The following is a 21,469-nucleotide window of genomic DNA, read 5'->3' as shown; positions in this document are numbered from 1 at the left end:
CTACACCACCTTGTAGAGGGTGTCCGTGGGAACATCTGGACGAAAATGGCCGCGATTTGGACTTGAACTTTTTTTGCTATTAACAAAAAACCACAAAATTTGAGTGCCACTTTTGGTTTTTTTAATATATTTCGAAAACTATAGCAGCTAGAGCGATGCTCCCTAGAGAGAAAATGTAGGAAATTTAATCACCTTTCCAACGAATTTGATTACGACCCGATCGGATAAGTAGTTTCCGAGAAAAATGGAAAAAAGTGCGGAAAAACGTGGTTTTTGGCCAAATTTTCGAAAATTCATAGCTCCCTCAATTTTTGGATTTAAGAAACAAAATTTTGCACAAAGATAGTTCTTATCACGTAGAACAACTGTGCCAAACCCGAATTCTGTGCGACTTATAGTTTTCGAGTTATTTAATTTGCAATTTTTTCTTGCGAAAAATCATGTCCTCGGTTATTCGTTGAAATAATCTTTTAAAATTAACTTATCGACTTCGTTCCAACGAATTTAGAAACTTTAATGTATTACCTTTAAAACCCATACCCGACCTTTTCGATCCAACGCGAAAAAGTATGAAAAAAAACGTTCGCAAAGTTGGCGAATTTTTGCGCAATTCCGCTCGCTTGGGCAGTCAGGCAGTCAGAGTGGGGGAACCAGGCACCGGCAGGGAAGTAGCCTGCGCTGGCGGTGTTGCCTGCTGCCCGTCTAATGTTAATATAGACATTGTTTACAGCAATTGTTATAAATTTGTTTAATATATTTGTTAAAAAATTGCGCCGAGCGATGGTCAACGCAAATTTGTGCGAGCGAGAATGCGCCGGGCAGCAGGCTACTTCCCCGCCGGTGCCTGCTTCCCCCACTCTGACCGCCCGACTGCCCGAGCGAACGGAATTGCGCAAAAATTCGCCAATTTTGCGAACGTTTTTTTTCACACTTTTTCGCGTTGGATCGAAAAGGTCGGGTATGGGTTTTAAAGGTAATACATTAAAGTTTCTAAATTCGTTGGAACGAAGTCGATAAGTTAATTTTAAAAGATTATTTCAACGAATAACCGAGGACATGATTTTTCGCAAGAAAAAATTGCAAATTGAATAACTCAAAAACTATAAGTCGCACAGAATTCGGGTTTTGCACAGTTGTTCTACGTGATAAGAACTATCTTTGTGCAAAATTTCGTTTCTTAAATCCAAAAATTGAGGGAGCTATGAATTTTCGAAAATTTGGCCAAAAACCACGTTTTTCCGCACTTTTTTCCATTTTTCTCGGAAACTACTTATCCGATCGGGTCGTAATCAAATTCGTTGGAAAGGTGATTAAATTTCCTACATTTTCTCTCTCGGGAGCATCGCTCTAGCTGCTATAGTTTTCGAAATATATTAAAAAAACCAAAAGTGGCACTCAAATTTTGTGGTTTTTTGTTAATAACAAAAAAAGTTCAAGTCCAAATCGCGGCCATTTTCGTCCAGATGTTCCCACGGACACCCTCTACAAGGTGGTGTAGGCCGTTTACTGTTAGTAATTTTTGCCAAAAAATATCTATCTGCACTGGACTAAAGGGTAGCTATAAATTTTCTCTGAAAGTATAATATTTAAAGAATTAAAAAAATATTTTATTACGTCAAAATTTGATATATATTTCTATTTGTTTAAATAATATCCTTGGGTGTCCGAAAACTGGAGGGTGGTCGGCAACAGGCACATTTACCCTATACCAATTATATTGTTTATGTTTCACGAGAAAAATCGCGATACGCGCGTCGGAATTTCGTACCATTGTCGCGAATAGAAGAAGAGAGGGAGAGAGAGAGAACAACATTTAAATTGACTTTCAATTCAAAGTCAAGCTTAGGTCCTTCACGTGCATACATTTTCACCAGTTCTTCTAGTGTATTCATGGGAGACAAACCGATTATTCGAAAATGAGAACAAAGCAAGCTAAAATGCTAAGAAAAAAGCGTAAAAGGGCGATGAGAGTAATTGTGCCAAGTCTTGAAAAATCTGAAAGTATCAAAAGTGTACCAGTGACATTATTATTTTCCTTAATAGCAAACTTCATAACTATTGGCATGAATCGAGAACCAATCTTTTATAATAAAGCAACAGGGGTAAGTGTTTCACAAACTTTTCGATAAGAATTGCAACATGCGCGACAATAAAAACCATAATAATTACGACAATAAACGAAGTATAACTTTTTTCAAAATCAGTGAAAAAGTTATCTCCTCGGTTCACGCGGCATAGTCTCACTTTGTTTACGTTATAAGCCCGTTGGGAATCTTGCGATAAAGTGTATAGCTATTTCATTGTGTGTACATACAAATGTGTGTACATATTTAGGCTGCTAATCGAAACTCGTTTTACATGATATATCATGACGCATATTTTTCCGTGTCCGACATCGTGGTCAATGAACAAATTCGATTAACATTACAAGCTCGTATACCACACTTCGAAAAATGTTGAAAAATTACCAATAAAATTTTCATACATTTTTTTTCCTTTATAGGTCTTTGATGGAGGATTGATCTTTGGATCACTCACATACATTTTCATTGTAAAAAAATTGAACCAGTTAAAATTCAATTTCTTTCTGAATGAAATGGTTGTTCTAATTGGAATTTTAATAAATCTAGAAATGGTAAGTAATTTTGGAATGTAAAATTTTAAAATAGCTGCTAATATATTATTTTTATTTTGTTTCTTTAGATTCATCAAAATTACCTATACGAAATAATACGGTTTTTGCAAGGAACTGTAATAGCTCATTTAGATTTGAGTACTAGAACATTAATTAACCAACATGTTGATGAACAGCGAAAAGGAATGATTAGGACGATTGGTCTTATGGCCAACGCTTTAGGACACATTATAATGAATGTTATATCATTATTGCGATCTAATAAAAAAATGAGTGAAATACCTTTATTATCAGTCACACCATTCATAACAGCACTATTTCTCGGTGTAGCCGAGCAAGTACAATCAGATAATAAGGAAAATTACAGTGAAAATGTTCATTCACAAAATAGAACATCAAAGAAAGTTTATGCCTTTTTTTCGGCGTTTTTGCTGTCTCTGCTTTTCAAGCAAATTATTATCACTTTCAACCAAAACTTGACAGGAAAAGAAGAATTTGATATGATAATCATGCGCCTATATGAAATCTTCATCTACATTTTTATGCATTTCATAAAAAAAACACAATTCAAAATTCAACTAGTAATGTCAGCGGAACTAATAGCGTATATTTCATATATAGTGATGGTAGGTCTTGACCTACTTCGAGATGAAAACTGTAAGAATTCGTTTTTTTTCTTTTATTTTTATTTTTATTATTTTTACATGATACTATATCTTTCGACTTTATTTTAGCTACAAAAAAAACGATGACATTGATTTTGGGCAAACTAGCCGTATCTTGCTTAATCTATTTGATCCGAAAGGAAATTAGCATCATTTTTCTAGATGCTAAGTATGTTGGAAATTCTTTATTTTTGTGTTTTCAAACAATTGGTAACATGATAGCACCGTATATTAACTTTTATATAGTTACTTTGCACTTGATAATCCTTAATACATTTGCTTTGCAATATCTATTTCAACCAGAAAATTTATAATTATTCTCCGAATAAGTTCCAATGATTTTTAATAAATTTGTTTAAAAAAAATGTAATAATGAATTTCTCTGATTTATTTCTATATGGGAATTCTATGTGCAGCAAACATTATGCCGGGGGTATATATAGGTATACACACTAAACAAAATTAAAATTATGTTTGGAAAACCAAAAACCATAAACTTTTTCTTCAGTTTCATTGCGGGTCAAAATTAATTTTGTCAATTAAAAAAATTAACGAGTATAAAAACTTTATAGGATCAAACTGGTAGTCACCATTGTCAATGAAACAATTCTATTTGAACAATTAATTTTTTCAGCTGTTAAACAATTTATATCAGGTCGGCGATCAAACAATGCAATTTCGAAATCTTGCGCGAACTGCAAGAAACTTCACTCCCTATCGCGCTGCTGTGTCGTCCTAGCAGACAGCCACAGTCGGCTTTTTATACCGCGAAACAGGAGGGTTGCATCAACGGCCACGCGCTTTCCAAACCAATAACAAAACCTGTTTCGACTTGTTCGAATACAAACTGCAAAAGTGCACCACATTACGCAAAGCCAAGTGCAACATTACTTTCTGTTATTGTGTTGATATAGTCTTTCGACTGCCCATTGAAAATGGACGTAGAAGCTACATTGAGCAGTTATGTAAAAATTGGAAGTTTAAAAACATCAGACCTTAGTTTCTTTTATGGTTATTATAAACAAATTGCCAGAAGTTTTCAAACTACTTCCTTGCATTTGGCTATTGAACTTTTAAAATCTGACAGTTCTGCCCACACGGAGTTTGGCATTGAATGGCTAAGAAATATGTTTATTAGTCAGTGAGATACCCCTTACAAGTAAAGAGAAATAATGGAAAAACTTTTGCATTTAATGGGTAACAAAGATAAAACTGTAAAAAATGCTCTGGAAGTGCTTTGCAGAATGGCAAATGATGAGACGGAACGTCAATATCTGCAACAACATGCTTGCTTTTTAAGGAGTTTTCTTGAGAGAATTGACAATTTACAATTTGATGAAGTATCTATGTTATATCATTTACTACATGTACTCATTCACAACTTATAGCAGATACTCTGAATGGTGATTTAACTATTATTATGCAAAAACAACTATGTAGCTCTAAAGTGGTGTAAGTATTATAAAAATAATATGTAAAAATAGTTTTACAATTTATTATAAGTAACTATAAATTTCACTTTCAGAACAAAATGTAAAGGTGTCCTGGGCGCTGTTATGGCTATCAAACACTTATCTGAAAGTGCAGAAACAAGTGATGAATTGATTGCTTTACTTAGTAAGGAAAGCTATGTACAATGGAAATTCTTACATTAAATAATTCAAATACTATTTTATTGTGTTTTATTCTAGAAAAAACATTGATTAGTTTAAAAGATTGTACAAAATTGCAGGGTCTTAAAGCAACAGCTCATTCAATTGATCAGAAATTTTTAAGTGAAATCTCAAATCTTTTTGAAGATGATCTTATAAATAATGTTTTGATTGATTCTTTACCCTCCAGGTAAAATTTTAGAATCTTTTATTTAATCATTTATATGTTAATATTTACTATCTGCTTTTTTAACTTATAGTGGAGATAAAGAACCAAAATATGGTCTCAACGATCCATCTGCATTAGATGAGTTTTGTTGTGCTTCATTTGGATCTGGTAAAGTTGGAGCTATAGTACCAGCATCTTTCAAACTATTAAGAACTTGCTGCTCACGTCTAAGTGGTTCTCTTGAAAGTATTAATGCTATTTTGGGTACTCCAGTGTTGCTACCTACTGATATGGATATGCCCGAGCCAACAATAGCTGATTATATGATTAACTGTATCAATTGGTTTAGGTGAGCATAGCATAAATCTTTAACTTTGAAGTATTGATATATTATTATAATTTTTTTTTAAATCTCAGAGAACTCATCGGAGCTTTTGTAACTCAAAAAGAGGCATTATTACAGGGACAGGTCGTTAAGATCTTAGAAGCCCTGATGAACTTGCAAGGGGAATTTGTAGCTATGGTGTCAATGATAGACGCTCACTATAAGCCACCACTTTGCTATTTCCATCATTTTCCTAATCCTGAGTTCAACAGAATCAAATTGAAAGGAGGTAAAAAAGGAGGAAAGAAAAAAGCTAAAGAAGATGCAACTAAGACTGAGGATAAAGATGAATCCACGATGAATAAGTCTATTGTACTTCTAGAATTTGAGAGTTGGGAAGCAGGATCTGAAATGACTGTAAAAAATCCCGCTTTCTTTCGGTAGATGGACACAAAAGTAATAGTAAAATCATTCAATGTTATTCATGTAAAATCTCAAATCCAAGCAAACGATATTTTATAATTTTAGATTATTCATCTTTTTGACCCCCCTACTGATTCACAAGAAAGTGAAGAAGTAGACGTTAACATAACAACGTCTCAAGTATGTTTTATTATAAAAGAACTGATAAATATGTTTCATCATCAAGCTTCTGAAAGGTTGATCAAAGACTTGATTCTTCTGATATCAAAGATTTGTTTTAAGTTTCAACAAATTGTTCCGGATTCACGTGTAAACTCTGATGATGACTCTATCAATGACTATGCTCATCAAAAAGAAGCTGCACGATTATTTTTATGCTTATTCAAAGTTGTACTAAGTTGGAAAGAATTTCAAAATTCCAAACATAACAATCTACTACGCGGTAAATATAATTTTACATCTGAAAATAGTATGAGAAATTTATTTGGATCATTACTGTATATTTTCCAAAAGATGGTCTCAGATGTTTTGCCGCGATGGCCAATGAATCAAATATTAATCTAATAACTTCTAAGGACCTTGTCTCCGAATCATACAATTATTTTGAATCATTGTCAGATATTGCTACGCACGTTTCGATAGCAGTAGCTGTAGTGAATATGCGTAAATGCCTCATGAAACATTTCTCTAGTTTTACCAGTGAATCGAAAGAAAGATAAGGTATACAAATATTTGAAAAAAAATAAGAAATTTACAACATAAATATCAATTTTACCTCACTTTGCAATTTTATAAAAATATTTTAGCAAAAATGGCTTATGGTTATTTGTGTCTGGAGTGGCACAATGATGGTCATGGTTCTCAGTATAGAGCAGCTATCAAAGAACTGATAAGAACATGGATTAGTAATGAGCCCGATCCATTGAAAACTGTTATATCGGTCATGGAATGGTTACCTAATGAAGCAAGAGAGCTCCAATGGCCAGCATTTTGCTTAACTCGGCTGCCATCTGTCAGTAAATCAATTTTCCATTTGTTATTAAAAGAATTATTTATTGGCATCATTAAAGGAATTGACATTTCTTTGGAAGCTGCCGAAAGGTATGTTCCATCCAAAGTTTCAAAATGAAATTAAAAATTTATAAATATTAATTTTTTTTTTCTATGCAGGGATCCAGAAAGGATACAAGAGTGGCAGGATTCAGCCATATGTTTAGATAACATTGCAAACATCGTTAAAACTTTCAAACAATGTTTATTTGTTACTCTTCCTTCGATACACTGCAATGTTGTACCAACCCCTATTGACTGCTGGCATGAAAATTTTAGAAGCAAATGTAAAATACCAGCCAGAAGAGGTACTGAATGTAATCAAATTGTATCAAAGTATGTATTATTTTTTTATTTCCATTTCTTTAAGTATGTATTTATTTATTGTCTTAAGTTTTGATTTAATTCATTTATTTTTAGGATCTGGTCGATTTTTGAGGGATATTTTTTGTACTGCAAGAAAAGAAAAAAATGTTACTCTCTTGAAATTAATTCCTGAGGCAAAATCCAGACGAGAAAAATTCATTTATCGCGTGAAAGGGATGTTAACTGCCAATAATTCTATCGGTGCCTTTTGGATGGGCAATTTATTGAATAAAGATTTGGACGGGGAAGAACTTAGTTCTCAGGTAAGTTTTTCATTAATGTAACCAATGTACGTAAAATTAACATAAAATATTTCTTCAGTCTACCGATGATGTGTCCGAGGTAGCAGATGAAACCCCAGAAGAAAATTCGAATGATGGCCACAATTCCGAGGTTTTTAATAGTGGTTCCGACGATGACATCGGTATGGACGAAGATTAAAATGTACTTCATGTAAAACTTTTAATTCTAGTTAAGTTGTACAGCATTAGCTTTGTGATTTTCCATGTGAGTGTCAAGTCAATTTTTGTTTGTGTAGTTCACAAATTAAATGTTGTCTCTATATTTTTTACTGATAAAAATCGTTATAATACATGATTTACTCCATAAGATTATTAAAAATTTGTCGTTTCCACCTTCCATCCGTCATCATGGTTTCCTCAATGAAAGTCAGTTTGTCGGCGTTATCAACTAAGATTATTGTATGAGTTCTTGTACCATACTTTGCTTTTTCGTGATGTACAAAAATTGAACTGAGTTCGTTCTGTTCTTTGGGAGCGCGTTTTTCCAATTCTTTATCGGGTAAATGTCTAAAAATACACGTCTATTAAGGCGGTAAATCACCCTAGAATTTTTTGAAAATGGATTTTTTTTGCTTGAAAGGTTTAATATTTCAAAATATCCTGTAAAAATTTCAACCATGGGCCTAGTCTTTAAATGTCCGAATTTCGAATGTAGCATGGGCTTCATCATCTGAGAGGCGCACCCACCACGTTCTAATGTACTGTAGTATGGTGTATATTAATATTGAAAAACCTTGTTCAAATGTCGTATAAAAGAGAAATTTTTACCGATTTTCAATATCTACTATCGTTTTTTTAATATTCAATCCCGAAATTTGATGAATTTTTTAATCTCTAGGGTGATTTATCGCCTTAATGAGAAAATTGAAACTCATTTTGAAAAAAATTATTTATTGGAATGATATGGACAATATAAAATATTTATTATATCAAGTAATAAAAGACGTCTTCTGAAAACTTGCTTATAAATCGCCACCATACGATTTTGCCTGAAGCCGCTAAGCAAATATGATATAAATCGTCGTTTTTCAGCTTCTCTATGATTATTTCACAGCAAAGGATTGGCAGTCGGTGGCGTGTCAGCTCCAAGAAAGAATCCAGTGCCCATCTCCGGTAAAATCTTCTCGATAGTTTTTCGCACAGACGCAAAGTACAAGCCTCCCGATACTTTTTGGGAAGCTCACACAATTTGTTCGAGCGCGCAAATTCAAAGTAATCCATGTATGTGAATTGTTTCACCGCCTCTTCAGATCGTAACTGGATCAACTGGTCATAGAGTGATTGACTTGGAATCATTATCATCTCTTCCTCCTCATCCTCCTCTTCCTCATCATCCTCCTCTTCCTCATCATCCTCCTCATCATCCTCCTCATCCTCCTCTTCCTCATCATCCTCTTCCTCATCATCCTCATCATCCTCCTCATCCTCCTCTTCCTCATCATCCTCTTCCTCATCATCCTCCTCATCCTCCTCTTCCTCATCATCCTCCTTATCCTCCTCCTTCGCGTCATCAATACCTACCCATTTCTCAAAATAATAATCAAACAGTCTCATTATCTTCAAGGAGTCACTTCTGTTGAATTCGTATCCGTTTTTCTCAAGACTATCGACGATGGCCAGCAGACCAGATACTAGTCTCAATTTAAAATTACCACGATAGCACTTTCTCCATCTCCAGGCAAAGGCACTCGGTGTAGGAAAAACGAAGCTAGACAGATCAGCACCATGATCCAAGAGTATGTCGACGGCATTCGGCCTCAAATTCTCCACAGCCCATTGCAGCGGTGTCTGGCCCAACTCGTCCCGGGCGTCGACCAGTACCTGCTGATTGAGTTCGTCGTTGATCTTGAAGAATATTTTCAATAAGTCACCGTCTTTCTTTCGCAGGCAAATATGCAGAGGTGTCAATCCCTTGCTGTTAGCTAAATTGGGGTTGGCGCCTCTTTTCAGTAGCGATTTGACCACTTTTTTGTTTTCGTAGACCAGAGCATGACGTAGTGGCGTGCAACCTTTCTTATCTTGAGCATCGACTTGGACCGTCTGCTGGATATCATCGTTGATTTTGAAAAATATCTCTAAAACATCAATATTGTTGTATCCCCGGGAAAAAATGTGCAGAGGTGTAAATCCTCGCTTGTTGGCCAAATTAGGATTGGCGCCATTTCTTAACAGCAACGATACCACCTCTTTCGACCGTCCGTCGATGGCCGCGTTCAGCGGCGAATCACCATCTTCGTCCAGACAATTGGGGTTGTGGCCGTGATCTAGGAATTTTTCGGCGATGTCGTCAAGGCCATAACTGCAAGCCACATGAAGATGTGTCAAGCCGGACTTGTCGGTGTAATTCACATCAAATCTATCGTAAATCTTAAAAAGCTCACGGACCACGCCACGTTTTCTAGAGTTCAATAATTTAGTAACCGCATTATGTAATGGTGTAGTGCGACGCAACAATGACTTGCCGTTTTTATCAAAGTCGGGCTCATCTTTGTAACCGCTACGAGCCACGAACTCAATGAATAGTTGTCCTCGATTATCACGCGCATTTTTACTCATGTAATTTATAGAATCCATGAGCAGAAACTCAATTTCTCTTTTACGAAAAATGTCTCGAAGATTCGGAAGTCGGCCCTTCCAATCGCTGATTAAGAGATAAAGTTGATCAAGTACAGCATATCGCCCTTTGTTGAACCAATTGATCTTATTGATCCAATAAATCCACTTGATCTTATCACGTAAACTCTTTAAATTTTCTAATTGTTCTTTATGTAAATCATACAAATCTTTTAAATCGTAGTTATCGATTTCGGCATCTGAGTCACTTTCGCAGGAATAAAAACTTTCAGCGGATTCATCGTCGGAGGACATGTCTACCGTTTTGCGCACTCACACACTATATACGATCGTTCATAATTTAACTTGTGTGGTATCAATATTTTTATAGCACAAAAATTACTTCTGTAGTCGATGCGATTTTTCTTAGCTGCCTACGCTTCAGCGTTGTAACGTGGACTGACTATGAGTCGTAACGTGTACTTTCTATACTTACGATCGATATATAGAAAGTAAACTCTTAGACGAAGCTATAATATGGGCAGTCACACTGAAAATTTTTCGACGCAGATGCGTGGAAGAACATGAGTATAGTCAGCTGCACAAATGCTTTATGTGTACCTCGAACCGACAATGAAGACTTATGTTGCCGCGTGTATTAGTCCGAATGCTGCCAGGGTTTTCGTGAAAATTTTCGACTCCACGGGGTTTTCATACTTTTCAAAAAATATTTTGATGCGCTGAACCGATTTTTCGAGGTTGATTTTTTTAAAAGATGTCTATTTAAAAGTTATAAAAAAACTAATTATTTAAGTGGTCATATCTTGTAAATTATTGATAAATAAAAACATTTTTAATTGTGAGAAATTCTGTATTTTATTAATCGGCGCGTTAATGAGTAAATTGCGCTAAAATATTTTATCAGCCAGCCATGCGCGCACCCACTTTTCTTCGAAAGTGATAATTAATGTATCGTTTTGAATCGTTCTGTGCTAATGCATCCATTTCCACGTATATGATTAAGTAATTCCATCTTATTTTCAAAATCTGCGAACTCACGCGTACCTAGTTTGAATTATTCAAGTCAGACACCTTTGAAAATTTAGCAGAATCTTTATTCGAAATATTTTTGCATGTAACTTTTTTATCAAAATTTTCAAGGTCTTCTGAGTATGGTGCGATTAAAAATCGATTTTACTCTGGAGATCAGAATTGTACTTTCAAAAAAAAGTTATATGCTGTATAAAAAAAGACGATCGTCGAAGTGACTTGAAATTTTTACAGGATTTTCTTTTTTTTTGTGTAATTTCAGAAAATTTAATTTAGAAAAGGGTGTATTTATTTTTTTGAATTTTCTAGGATCTTTTTTAAACGAACTCAAATTTTCAAAAAAAGTTTCTTGTTCATTTTACGTTTATCTTGTATAAGACGATTATTTGTTATTATATGAATCTGAAGTGAACAGTTTGCAAATTTGACGGCTGCCATTGCGTAAAAACAAAGTTTAAGTTTTAAAAATATCAATAAATTTTGAAGAAAAAAAATGAAATGTGTTATTAGTTATCGTAAAGCTAAAAAATAAAATGTTTAAATCGTTAAGTTCATATCAATTGCATTATACACTATTCAACATCCTTCATTCCTTTCAGCTTGCCCTCAAATTTTGTAAGCTTTATTGTCAGCGATTTACTTACGTTTATAATGTATGGGAGCTGAATGACTTTAAATTGCTATCTATAAAATCAATTTTTTACAAACAAATATAGTAAGATTGTGATGAATCGCATTAATAAGGTGAGGATTAGGGGAAAATTAATTACTTCTGATTCGATAACTGTTTTTACTTTTATTGACGTTATATTATGCATGTGTTTCTGTGTGCATGTATGGGTGTCGACGAAATTCCTACTTGACTTGTATCCAAATATACTTTTGTTTGGATGCATGTAACATCTTATTCCACATCCCGAAATTAAGCGAATATTTTAGAATATTTATACATGATTTTATTTTTTACTAGCCGCTTTTTTTGACTCAAAAGGTCAACCGTAGTTGCCGAGAAAAACATGACAGTACAGCTTTTATCTTCGTTTTAGTTTTTTTTCACTGTAACTTTTATTTAGTGTCGTGTTTACAAATTTATCATAAAATATCATTTTCCAACGACATTATAATAAGGCAATTTTGAAAAAATTGTTTGTTTAGAGAAAAAAGATAAATTACTCAAACGTTCATTTGAACACATTATAACATTTTTTTATTAATATTCGCACCTTTAGAAGGTGCATTTGACCTTACATTATGTTTTTTTCAAGTTTTAACGATTTTTAAATACTTTTATTTTTCATTTTTCCCGAGATTATCACATTGTGTGTTTAAGGCCTATCTTATGCTATTGAAACTAGTTTTTTCATTTCACGCATAATAAAATTATTGTAGTTTGAGACATAGAACTTTATTTTGCCGCTTTGTACAATTTAATTTGATATTTCTTAATTAAGACTGTTCTGAAAATGCTAGCTAAGTATAATAGTAATAAACGAGTGAATCAATGAGAGATTTGAAAGGCTCAAACAGTTGAGATATACTCTTCAAAATATTAGCGAATTAAATTTATTTGACTTTTCAATTTAATCTCTAGACTCGCTTTTCATGAAAACATAATTGAAAAAACTTGCTTGATATTTTTGTACACCATTGTGCTTGATATGTTTGTGTGCCGAAAAATCATAATTTTTTTGATAAAGCAATACAAAGAGTCTTTTTTTTTATCTCAGATGGCTATTCCCTTTTCACAATCGCATTTCTTGTAAAATTGTTGAGATGTTTAACGATTATTGTTTGTATTTTTTGACCAGTTGAAAATATACTTTTTGATTTGTATCCTAAACATTTCTTACTTCATTTTTCATTTTACGATTCTTTAGATCGTTTATTTACACGGCTCATTTACAATTGGCTAATAAATCAGACTTTTGAAAATATATACATATATTTCGTGCCGTTAAAGCTGCGATCCATTCATTCGTATCAGACGTTTGCCACTGAGTACCGTTTATTGCTATATCTCTTAAACCTCGATTAAACCAATATGGAAAGATAAAAGCTTATTTTTGCAAATGTACTTGTACCATTTTCGTATGGTAGGTTTATTACATTTTTTTTAAAAGGGCTGAAAATGTATTTACATTCAATTCACGTTGAAGACCTGTGAAAGGTGCAAAACATGCTATGCATAATACACGGATGAGATATGCGTTTTATACTTTTTTGACTTACATGATATAACGTAATTCAAATGAAACGCGATCATAGAGCATATACAGACAGTATAACAAAATATATTAATTATATTTATAAAATAATTTGCTAGTCGTTAATTGTGAAGAAACAACTTGCCTATCGTTTCAATGTTTCCACCTCTCGATAATATTCATACCATTTGACATTCATACGTATATATGTAATAATTGCTTGCGATTGGATGTAGAAATGAAATTTAACGCTATTGACTAGAAGTATAAAGAATATTCAACAAACTATGGACTATGGATACATCTATACAATAATAGTTCGGAGTCGGATTTACACATAAGACGGCAAGAAATTTTTTAACTCATACGTTGCTTATAATGTTATTTTTAATCGTTCGTAAATATCTTGATAATTCCTGAGGACTCATTTCGCGGGGTTTCGCATTTCATATGTACTTATAAGAGACAACTTTGGCCGAAGCTTTATACAATTTTTTTTTATGTACACATCGATTTCATATTTATTTATTATTGATCCATACAAATTAAGTACTTGACCAAAGTATCTTACAGTTACAGTCGTTTTGCATATTAAACGTTTTTGTTGCTTAAATATTACTTGTTGATTTTTCATATTTTACACATAGCATTAGTAATATATATTTTTTCGATTCGGTCACTCAATACATCGATTCGTTTTATGTATTGAAGTGGGTAACAGGTTTTAAACAATCATTCCAAGAAGAAAACACGGTGTTACATCAATTGTATTATCTAAAGAATTGGACTTTTTTACAATTAAAATAGCTATGTTGTGATGATATGAACCTAATGAGAGTATGCAGTTTTTGTTTTTGTAAGATTTCATTCTCGCACTCAAATTGCACATCGTTTTGATCGTTCATACTTATTACATACTCTGTACAATTTTTTCGAAACTTTCGATTGTTCTCCGTATACTGTTATATTATTCTTGCTTGCGATCGAACGCATAATTATATTGAAACTCATCACAGCATGAAACATATCCTATATTGTACCTTACAATGCGCATTTAGCAGTATGGAATGATTTGTTTGTGTGTTGCAATGGAAGATACAATTTTGGCATTTATCTTGTAAAATTTATCATATGTGTTCTGACTTATTAATTGAACGCACGATCGTATTGCTAGTTTTCAGTCGTATATGGAGTTTAGAGTATTTTCAAGTAATTATTTCGTCTCTAAGAAGATGATTATGACTTAACAATTCATTCTTAAAATTCGTTAACTAATCTATTAATATTTTCTATCGAGTTCGAGAATCGTATGGACACATAGAGTCCGAAACAGAACATGTAAAAACAAAAAATAAAAAAAAAAGGAATTATTCGCGTTTATCTCTGCTAGAAGACTGCTATGATGATGGATGTGTAATTTTTTGTCTTTTAAAAAGAATAGAACGCGATGCGTGGATTCCGAATTGTCCCTCAAAACTTTTGTGCGTCTTTAGATTTTTACAGTTGCGTCAGAGTACAATATGAGCCTAAAATATTTCGTATACCAAAGTTGATTACGGTGAGAGTATCTCACGTTCGTGTTTTAATATTCGTATAAGTAAGTAAGCGCATATAGAATAATTAGTCGAACAGAAGTTATTGACGACCATCCTCAGTCATTTGTGTCGGAGAAAGGACGGTGTACAGCTTTTTAAGCGTTTTTTTTCTTATTATACGGTATATATAATACTTAATCTTGGTTACAATTATACGTTGATAACGTGCCGGTATTCAACGTTTAATTGTGACGCATGACTGCGACGGCGACGTCAGAATAATCTTGTAAAAAAAAGCAGATGCAAAGATATTTTCGTTTCGTAGTTGCAATCGGTGTTAAAGAACCCAAGACCGGAGAACCAGTTTTAGATCTCGGTACCTCCGTCCGTGGATGTAGAGTCGTCACCACTCGGTTCTTTTTCTAAAAATTGAAAATTTCACAGTTTTAATAAGTACGTCAATATGATTGGCGTGATTCGTTATTGTTTCGGGAGGGAAAAATGAAACGAACTCGGGTATTTGGCCTCTACTCAGCTGTCGAACGGGTCGAACGTAAGAGAGCGAGAATCGGGCAAGCGTCGCAGAGTTTTGAAGGTAAACAAAGGCGACGATTTGTCAGCGTCTCCGGCACTGCGTCTATATCGCGCTCGACTGTGCACGTTATTGCCGTCCTCCCTCGCCGTAGTTTCCCAGCAGACTGGCTGAATGCTCGGCATGTCGCTCGAGATTGTACCACCGCCTCGTCTATCGAAGTCGTGCGGCTCGAAAGGGTTACTGCTCCCGTCTGCAAAGGACAATTATAATCGTTCAGAGACGTTGATAAATGATCCCCCGAGAGAGAGAAATGAAGCAGCTAAAAAGAAATGGAATCATCGTTATTACGTGGAGACTGCGAGGGCGTCGGAATGGGCGAGCCAAGCAGCGGCGAGAGAGGCTCGTAAGGCGGCGGGGGTGGCGACGACGGCGACGGGGTCGGCGACAGTATCGTCGTGGCGAGCGAGGCTGGCTGCAGCAGCGGTCGCAGCACCAGCTCGGGATCCAGGCCGAGGATCCTGAGGACGCGATGTGGATCCTGGCGCACCCAGGACTCGAGCAGATCGACCGGCCAGTCGGTCTGCGTCTGTTGGCTCGCGAGCCGCGCCGGCGGATTCCAGCACAGCGCGTCCGGTGGATGGGAGGAACTTCGGGCCAGGACCCCGTTGCTGCCTGCACCGCTGCTCCGACCGCTCGGCGTCGGCAGATTCGGATTGCTCTGCGGCGAGCTCGCCAGCATCTGCAGGGCCTGCAGTGCGTTGCGTACCTGTGTGCCAGCGAAGAAAACGAAAAAGAATGCAACAGTCGGCGATCGATCGATGTCGATTTCCGCACTAAGAATTTGAATTCATACCTCATTACTGAGCATCGCGACGTCCTGATGTAGCCGTTCATAGGAGTCGCGCACTTGATCCTCGGAACTTTCTTGTGGGACTAGTTGATTCGTTCTACTTCTCAGCACGCCCTTGGGTACTCTCTTGGTCGTCGGATATTCGTCCCTTTGGAAGTCGTAAGAAAAATTTTCATTCGTATTGACATTGTTATTTTATTAAAAATGCATGAAAGGAGAGCGTCGGAGGAGAAAATTTCATAGTTTTCGCGTTCCCTTGTTTAAACTCACCGAAGCTTGGCGTGTCGAGGACTCGACGTGCCGTGCATAGGCGATCTATTATGCGGCGAGAGCGGAGACGTCTCGCCCTCCTCCGGGGCGTTCTCGTCGTCCTCGCTAATGGACGGCAGCGTCAGCGACGGGCCCCCGTTGATTTCCGACTCTTGCTGCGGAGAAACCGAAAAGTTCGTAGCGTATTCTCGAGCAAACAGCTCAAAAGTTCGTAAGCAGCGTATGAGGTACGTTGACCTACCTCGGCCTCGTATCCCTCGCGCAAGTTGTAGGTGAGATCGTGCTGTATGTCGTTGGCGAACTGCTGCTGATACTCGGGATAGAGGCGCAGCACGTCGACGAGGCCCGGCATGTGGATGCACTTGAGGTCGCAGTACGTCAGCGCCTTGACGTCGCAGCTCGATTTGACAACGACATCGGAGGAGGCGCCAGCGCCCACCACCGCTCCGTTGTTGCTGTGCGCCAGATGTACGCTGATGTCGCAACCCACCAAGTCACCCTTGCCTATATATAATTAATTTGAACACATATAGAGCATTATGATGGATTGAAAAGTAACGAATAATTGTACAATCCAACTCACCCAAAATAGCAACGACCATCTCGTTTTGAACGACCTCCATCGATCCGTTGCACAGGTAGTAGATGTAAGACAGCGCGTCACCCTTGTGTATCAGAAATTCGCCGGGAGCACAGAAGATGCTGCGTATGTGCAGGGAGAGAAGTTTTAGGCATCCCTGGGAGGCGGCCTCGAATATCGGCAAACTGAGAATTTCCCGATTCAGGTGCATTGACACGTCGCCTCGCAGCTCCTCCGGCAGCTCCTTCAGCGTCTGCACGTGTGTGTATAGAGGAAGGAGGAGAAGCAAGAAAACCACAAGGGGCGAAATGAGTAAGTAACTGTCACGCTGCGAATACCGCGACGATCGTATTGGGAAAAATCGAGGAATATGCATGGGCGAGGAGGATGAAAGCAACTTTGACACGTATAATGTACGTTAGTAAGGATCGAGAGACGCAGGAACGCGTACATAGTAAATATAAATCGTAATAAAACGTAACAGATTTTACTTCGTGAATATCAATGCCATGATTGAGCGACCACATTGTTTGAAAATAATCCTCCATTCTTTGCTTGAGCTCGTCGGGAATCTGATGCAGATCGAGGAATTCCTTGAGGTCTCGCAGCTTCGTCTGGTAAAGCGAGCGACGCGAATACATACGCTGTATGATGGCTGTGACGTTACCGAACACCACCGCGTGCATCAGAGCTGAAAATCAAACGAGGGAGTCAGTGCAGCGTGTGCCGCGTAGAGCTCAAAGAAAAAAAATATAACACACAAATGGTATACAGCAGAAAACTTACCACCCGCGAACATGACGAAAACGGAAAAGCTCTTCTCGGTCGTCGTGTTGGCCGATACGTTACCGAAGCCCACGGAGGTCAGACTGCTGCAGGTGAAGTACAGGGCGGTACTGTAGCTCTCGAAGAACGTCAGGTTCATGACGTCGGGCTTTTTCAATCGGTCCGCGAGCACGTGAAGCCATCCTGTATTTTTCGGGGGGAGTAAACGATAATGACAATTGAGACGTGATGCGTGCGTCTATAGGTGCATACAGCAAGCGCAACTATGTAATAATGCGTGTACCAGCCAGACCATATTTATTTCATCGTTTTTATTTATTTATTTATTTTTTTATTTATTTATTTTCATTTCACAGACCACAGAGCAACCGTGGTGTATGTGAATTTTTTAAGCGAATTAAATCTTTTCAATTTATTTCGAGAGGCACACTCGAAACGAGCCGTGCAGTGCTCAGCGCGCTTGTTGACTCCTCGAGGTAATTTCAATGCGATGGAAATGTTTAAATAGCGGCTATGTGGTTCTCAAGTTTCCTGCCCGCAGCTGTGTACTATGGTGCCAAGTGTGCGCGCCTCGCGTATTACACCGAGCAAGCATTTAAATGCAAATTTATTACAGATGAAATAATAAGCTAAGTGGAAAACGTGCCCTCTAGTGCGACTTTTTATTGCTTCTTCGAGTCTCGCGCGCGCGCGTGGATGAATGTCCGGTCAAAAAATCAACTGCGGAAATTTATGCATACAAGCGGATCAGCGCCGGAGTAAGCGTATGGAATTCAAGCGAGACTATTAAATTCGTCCCAAAGCTGTGAATGAGTGAATAACGAGGCGAGTTAGGAAAAAAAATCGTTGAACATGGCTGGAAAAAATATCTAGCACCCGTGCGGGTGTGCGGTGGAAAAAAAAACATGTCGCAATGTTCGCCGTAAAATGGTTCATCGTAAAAAATGGATGTGTTGCATTGTTGGGTTGAACAATTCTAAAGTGTGCTTATTAATAGCGTGTGTGCGCGCGCGTTTGAATTGAGCAAATTTTTGTTGAACTTCGGTGGGCGCGATACGCTTTCAAAGCACTTGGTGTCCCCTTGAATCGGACGCTGTCCACTCTAGTGCATTTTTAAAATAATACATCTGCAGTAAATATTCATTAGCATCGATGATATATCATATTTTCCATGAAATTATGCCACAACTCGGATGATATCAGCCCTTAATTCAGTCATCATATCCAACACCGAGAATTTAATTTTTTTTTTTTTTTTTTTTTGCGAAACTCGAGCACAACCGTAGTGCTGCCACTGCTCGAGCAACTCGCTCGAGAGCGCTTGCACGCGTACATAAATTATCAGCATCTTGTGCAAAAATGTCTCAAATCTGTCTTCGTTTTACCAACAGGCGACCCAGGAGATGAGAATTAAATATAATTCCGTTTCAACGCCCCGTAAAATACCTTATACAGAAAAAAGTCACATAAATATCATTGTCACCGTCATCGTGTCGACGCAAGCGTTATTTTTTCATCATCAACGCGTTTATTTTTTGTTTTTCTAAACTTATGGAAGGGTACAAACTCAAGGACTCGCAGTCGAGAATTATATTTTAAAGCTTCATCGTGCCTTAAAACGCATATATCTATCGCGCTGCCAAGTAATAATTTGAACCTTGAACGCAAGTGTGCATAAAAGTACGAAGCTCATTATAATTGCTCATTGTGAGACGATTAATTATTTTTAATCACATCCACTGCGTACTGAAATATATGTTCCCAAAGTGATCCCAAAGGATATCAATTTGCCAGAGTTATTCAAACTTGTCATTGCAGCCAACGAATTAAGCCGGAACTTATTGGGTAATTTATTGGGATTACGTTTTGACAGACTCAAAGACCAAAGCTTGACTAATTTTCGAAGTAAATGAACAACCAAAGCCTCGCTTAAGATGCTTGAAAATTATAAAAGATTTATATATCGGCGATATACAATAATCAATATAGAACACCAAATATTCAGCTGGCATGTGACGCGTGCGTATATATCTTGTATACCGTTCATCATTCTATCGATGTCAACGACAAGAAGAACACGTGAAATACTGATTTACGAGTTTTTTTCGTCCCTGACAGTTGATCGACTCTTTTTCTTTTTTGAATCCTTTGCTATTTATTATAAAGTTGAACGCGACACGTGTGCGAAACAATGAGAACTGATAATTCGTTCGCTACTATAAAATATATAGCTAAACAAGTAATACGGTGTTATAAACTGTCCAAGCGAACTGTAGCAGCAGCAAACAAAAGTCAAAACTTTCGCGTGCGCAGGCTCGTGTCTTTTCATCTTCCCCCTTTACTTTTTCTCGCGATAGTTTGGCGCACGACTAAAAAATTGTTCTCCGTGCAAACGTATCCGTGTCGTCGGCGTCGTCGTCGTCGTCGTCGTCATCGTCATCGTCATCGTTGTCGCGCACGAACGGCAGAAAGAAAAACAAAACTCGATGAAAAGTTTCGGGTAGGTGCATAGTAGACATAGGATATGTACAAGGGGCGTTGCAGCTCTCAATCACCGAAGCGCGCCCACGTCAAAATGAGAGCAGATCTACATTCAAAAGCAAAGCCAAGCCGCGCACATCCAACATAATACATAACACTGCAAGAATTTGCCTCGGCTCTTGTGTCTTCGCAATAAAGGGGCCGGCGAATCTTCTCATCGTACCGCGGAGAATGGCGGCAATATCGTAATTGCGAAACACGCCTTAATTTCCATTAGCTCAACTTTCCATTCACCGCCCTGCGTATGCGACGACGAGCCTCGCGCGGGCGTGCAAAGTGAGAATGATATACTCGGGCCCGCGCCCGAGCGCTATATACGCTTCATTTTTCATCTCTACGAGCGGACGTTTGAAGATGCATCCGCGAGGAGCGAGCGAATAAAAAATGTTTAGCATAGATATATCCCGGACTCGCTAACGAGCTTATAAAAGTTTTAAATGCATTCGTTAAAGTAGGTCAGTTTGTAAGGAGCATTGCAGGGGAGGCTCGCGCTCTCTCACACAGCAACAAATATTACGAGATTAATTATGGCTCTGGAATGGCAACTTTGATTAAACGTTTATCCGTAGCTTAGAATTATTGTGTAATGCAATTCGGATGTGACAATTGTCTTGGGTAAATTTGTCAACGGAACCAGAGAAAATAATAACTTTTTCACGTTTGGTGAAGATTATCACTTTAACTAAACACAAGATGAACTATAATCGTTCTACTTCTGATTGCAAACCCTAGTAAATTATTATCAAAAGAATAAATTACAATCTTTGCTTGTATGAGTTTAAACGTCATTTTTTCTTTCGTCAAAAATAATTGTAGGCATATTTTTTGTAGCTACCATTGATATATACCAATTGATATTTAACAATTGAAGTATGTTAAAGTGACACATTGTCCGTACAAATTTATCTTCTGGTCATTCATACCCCCAATAGAAAATAATATTTCCATACGACATGAGTTCTATTAGTATATGTGCGA

At 37.0% G+C, this 21,469-nt stretch overlaps 2 protein-coding genes across 4 annotated transcripts in view; one reads left to right on the top strand and one right to left on the bottom strand.

Moving 5' to 3' along the window:
• Positions 1–4,008: 4,008 nt before the first annotated feature.
• LOC106650858 (Fanconi anemia group D2 protein-like) lies at positions 4,009–7,847 on the top strand. Its single transcript, XM_014369091.2, is given in 13 exon segments — positions 4,009–4,662; positions 4,665–4,752; positions 4,826–4,917; positions 4,992–5,142; positions 5,213–5,470; positions 5,539–5,902; positions 5,975–6,311; positions 6,383–6,589; positions 6,676–6,970; positions 7,040–7,111; positions 7,113–7,255; positions 7,340–7,548; positions 7,607–7,847. Coding segments are annotated over 13 exon segments (2,763 nt in total). The 5' UTR covers positions 4,009–4,235; the 3' UTR covers positions 7,727–7,847.
• Positions 7,848–11,966: 4,119 nt separating this feature from the next.
• The window catches only part of LOC106650969 (potassium voltage-gated channel subfamily H member 8), a 62,525-nt gene continuing 53,022 nt past the window's right edge, over positions 11,967–21,469 (bottom strand). For all 3 annotated transcript variants that reach the window (XM_023463070.1, XM_014369282.2, XM_014369283.2), the window contains 9 exons: positions 17,951–18,133; positions 17,656–17,855; positions 17,168–17,417; positions 16,826–17,088; positions 16,585–16,739; positions 16,318–16,462; positions 15,813–16,230; positions 15,442–15,714; positions 11,967–15,351 (listed from right to left, as the gene is read on the bottom strand). In XM_023463070.1, the coding sequence (XP_023318838.1) occupies positions 15,461–15,714; positions 15,813–16,230; positions 16,318–16,462; positions 16,585–16,739; positions 16,826–17,088; positions 17,168–17,417; positions 17,656–17,855; positions 17,951–18,133 (1,868 nt within the window). In that variant the 3' untranslated portion in view covers positions 11,967–15,351; positions 15,442–15,460. The remainder of the gene's footprint in view (positions 15,352–15,441; positions 15,715–15,812; positions 16,231–16,317; positions 16,463–16,584; positions 16,740–16,825; positions 17,089–17,167; positions 17,418–17,655; positions 17,856–17,950; positions 18,134–21,469) is intronic.

Source organism: Trichogramma pretiosum, unplaced genomic scaffold (assembly GCF_000599845.2).
Source record: "Trichogramma pretiosum strain Unisexual culture from Peru unplaced genomic scaffold, Tpre_2.0 scaffold19, whole genome shotgun sequence".
Classification (NCBI taxonomy): Eukaryota; Metazoa; Arthropoda; class Insecta; order Hymenoptera; family Trichogrammatidae; genus Trichogramma; species Trichogramma pretiosum.
Note: the sequence above shows the minus strand (reverse complement) of the source record. Positions and strands in the feature narration are given on the sequence as shown.